The sequence below is a fragment of the Phalaenopsis equestris genome, unplaced genomic scaffold (genome assembly GCF_001263595.1).
Source record: "Phalaenopsis equestris unplaced genomic scaffold, ASM126359v1 Scaffold231562, whole genome shotgun sequence".
NCBI classification, from domain to species: Eukaryota; Viridiplantae; Streptophyta; class Magnoliopsida; order Asparagales; family Orchidaceae; genus Phalaenopsis; species Phalaenopsis equestris.
Genome location: NW_018249532.1, coordinates 1 through 3,701, shown reverse-complemented (window position 1 = coordinate 3,701; position 3,701 = coordinate 1). Strand labels below are relative to the sequence as shown.

General features: G+C 33.9%; 1 protein-coding gene across 1 annotated transcript; it reads left to right on the top strand.

Annotated features, from left to right (window-relative positions):
- The first annotated feature begins 2,830 nt into the window (after positions 1-2,830).
- Positions 2,831-3,561, top strand: LOC110038139 (3-hydroxyisobutyryl-CoA hydrolase-like protein 1, mitochondrial). Its single transcript, XM_020742910.1, has 3 exons — positions 2,831-3,194; positions 3,269-3,349; positions 3,463-3,561. Exons 1-3 carry the CDS (start codon positions 3,072-3,074, stop codon positions 3,544-3,546), a joined length of 288 nt encoding a protein of 95 aa, XP_020598569.1. The 5' UTR covers positions 2,831-3,071; the 3' UTR covers positions 3,547-3,561.
- The last annotated feature ends 140 nt before the right edge of the window (positions 3,562-3,701 follow it).

Below are 3,701 nucleotides of genomic sequence, written 5' to 3'. Positions count from 1 at the left end.
TAATTCATATGTATTTACATTTCTAACACCTAAACCTTCATTTTTACATATATTCCATCCTTCCAATTCATGAAAAGGTGTCTTCCACTATTTAGAAGTTAAAATGGAGGCATTTTTTATGAGATACGGAAGTTTTGAGTAGTATAATTGTAAAAAGCCGAATTTAGGTATTAAATATTTAAAGAAATTGGTGGTCTGTATGTAAATGCCGAAATTTTAAAATTTGGTTTTTTTTTTTTTTTCATTCAGGTGGATTTTCAGAATTCAGACTTCTGGAACGTCTTGGAGAAGAAAAGATGCCGACTTCCGTCATTGGCGAGGTTGCTGATGACCTCAATCTCGATTTGGTAGTATTGAGCATGGAAGCAATCCATTCAAAACAGGTTGATGGGAATCTATTAGCAGAATTCATCCCCTGCCCTGTGCTGCTCCTTCCACTTTGACTCTTCCAGTTATTACTTTGTTTCGACTCTCTTCTCTAGAGGTTTGTTCTATTGAATCTCTTACCAGGAAAACTTTCTTTAATCCTTCAGATTCAATAAAACAACCACTTTTAACAGAGTTTTTTATTTTTTTTCAAATTTGCGTTATAAAACTTTAAGTTGTGGCCTTGGCTATCTTTAGATTAGGTTAACATGGAGTGTGAATCTGCTTAGTTTTGTATGCTGTTGTGATTTTGAACATAACATACTAATTGATCAATAAATTCATTGTTTTTGTTCTGGAATCAGCCTGGAGGAATGATTAAAGCTGGTGATGAACTGAGATTCAGGTGGATGGATGAATATATATATCAGCAGAATTTTCTAAATGTTGATTTCTATTTGTTTCTGATTCATTATGTGCATTATTATGGATTGTTTAGTTGGCTCTAATCATCCAAATGAAGCATTCTGTCAATTCTATAACTATGATTTGATTTTATGAATTTTCAGATGTTCAAGTCACTTACCAATCCTCTCTTAAACATCCCAAGCACACCACACATGCAATAAATCCTCCCCATCTTCACCATGGCGATTGTCTCCACCCATTATTCCTCATCCCATGATTACAAGATTTAACTTAATATATCAAGTTCAAAGTCTATCACTATATCCCATACCTCTCTCATAGGAGAAAATATTACGTATGGTAAACCAGACATGCGGACGACGACGTGGATCCACCACGCCATGCGTTTGGTAGCGTGGTGCGATCCACGCTGTCATCAACACGTCCATTATTCAGACGTAATGTTTTCTCCTCTCCCAGGCTATCTTGTAGCCAAAATGGTGGTAAGCCACGTCTCAATGGTTTTTAACACTACAATAGTAGGAGATACCTACTCTCGTCTCTTCACCATTGCAACAAAATGTATTAAGTTGTTGTTGGATGTTCAGAATGAATTCAACTCTGACAGCGCATGCCAGCCACAATGTATGTTGAGTAGCCCGAAAAGCATGATATCGACTATCTTGGCACTTTCATCATGAAAGTTTCAAAAAATGTCATGGAATGTGTAGAAGCAATAACCTGGGTTTATAATCACTTTTTTTTTTTAAGAAATTATAGCCACCCCAAACAAATCTCTAAGTCATTTAGGAACAAAATCTTGCCACCATTTTTTGGATGACTTTTATGTATGGTGGATGGGTTTTGGCCTTGGGCAAATTTAAAAACAAGCTTGTAATTAGTAAGGAAATATGCCTCAATTAGATATATGAAGCTTTTCACAATTATTCCTGATTTATGGTGGTCAAATGGCTAATAAATCAAGACTGTGTCAAGTCAGCCATTGCCTTGGTTGAGAGAGCCCCAAGGGTTGTGCATTGAGAGCACCGTGCAGACAATGATTGAGATTGTCGTGATCAAGTGGAACGCAGCACGGTGCTTCGTGCGAACAATTTATGAAAAAAATTCTCGGGAGTAGAGAAAAAAATAAAACCTTAATTTCACATTAAAAAAATAAAATTTACAAACAATAAAATAAGCCATAACTTATCGAAGTAGTAAGATGTTAGAGACCATTAAACCTCCTAAAATGTTTGTCTCTAAAAATTTCTATTTCTAATTAGTCCTTTTTTATTAAAATCATATTAGATTTTTGTAATTAATTCTTTTTTTTTTAAACTACTATAAGCATAAAAAAAATTAAAATTTTATTTGTTTTGTTTTGTTAGAATTAAAAAAATTATATTAAAATTTTTTAAAAAATGGGTTTATAATAATGAACTAATTATTTAACTAATCATCAAACAAATTCTAATTTAAAATTCATAAAAAAAATGACTTAAAATTTATTAATAAATTTATTTTATTAAAAAATGAACCAAAGAAGTCACTTTGAACATTTTTTTTTTTGAAAATTTTAAAATAGTTAATTTATAATAATAAATTTGAAAAATTATTTTTATTGAAATTGATTAGTCGTCAATGATTAAGAAATTAAGAATTATCTTAAACAACTATAAAACTATAACGAGGGCTATCAAAATGGCTCGTTGTTCGCGAACAGCTCGTGTTTGACTCGTTAAGAAGCTCGTGTTTGGTTCGTTTCAAACACGAACAACACGAACCAAGATTTATTCGTTCGTGTTCGGCTCTTTTTAGCTCGAAATATTACTAATCAATTATATATATATATATTTGATTAGTAGTATTTTTAAAAATTTTAATTGACTACAAAACTATAAAAATTTATAATCAGTTAAAGTATAAATTAAGAAATTAGAATTAAAATTATTAAATTGGATTTAAGTGATAATTTAATATAAATAATAATTTTTAAATCTTGTCTTACATGATTAGATTGTCAAACTACTCTTAGTTGGTGGCTAAGCAAAAGAGTCGAACGAAGACATTTTTTGAGCTCAAACTCGCTGTGTTCGGCTCGTTTACACCCCTAACAATATTCTATTCTGTATATCGGCCGACTCGTTCCCGCATCGGAGTCTTCCCCGCCAAAACCCTACTCAGAACATCCTCCGATCCTCGCGGCAGCGGAGCGGGAACACAGCGCGATTTCCCGGCGGCCATTATCTTCACCCCTCCATCTATTTTCTCTCCACCTCATCAAACAAAGCGATAAGATGAGGATCATGAAAACCTTTTCGTTGGCCCGACGGTGTCTTGGCTCCCTCCATCTCCTCCCTCACAACAGAAGCTTTTCGGCAATCTCGACTGCCGCCGTTGATGACGATCTCAAGACTGAGGTCGTTTTCATGACATCCGATTTATGGTTCCTCTCTACATTGATGTTCTTATTGATTTATGTATTGGATTTAAGGTGCTTATAGAAGGGAAAGCGAGCGCCCGTGCGGCGATTCTTAATAGGCCGTCAGCTCTTAATGCGCTGACAACCAACATGGTACGTGCTCTGTTTTTATCAAATGTGTTTGTCTTTTTGTTTCTTGTGTGATGCACATAGGCTGTTTGAGGTTTTGACTAGCTGGGGGCAAACATTATTTTTTTTTTCCCAAGGGACTTCGTTTGAAGAAATTGTATGAGTCGTGGGAAGACAATGCTGACATTGGATTTGTTATGATGAAGGTAGAACTTTGTTAAGCTGAAAACTATCTCTTTTCCTTTTTTTTTTCTTTTGTGGCATTTACATACATACCAAATAATTCATAGAAATTTACATACCTAACACGTAAACTTTTACTTTTTACATTTATACCTTCCAAAATTTTCATATCACATAAAAATACCACCATTTT

Bases quoted from the DNA above. Each gene is read 5' to 3' on its own strand.
- LOC110038139 (XM_020742910.1), top strand. From the start codon at position 3,072: ATGAGGATCATGAAAACCTTTTCGTTGGCCCGACGGTGTCTTGGCTCC. The intron at 3,195-3,268 runs GTCGTTTTCATG...ATTGGATTTAAG, and splicing joins ATGACGATCTCAAGACTGAG to GTGCTTATAGAAGGGAAAGC. The intron at 3,350-3,462 runs GTACGTGCTCTG...TTTTTTCCCAAG, and splicing joins ATGCGCTGACAACCAACATG to GGACTTCGTTTGAAGAAATT.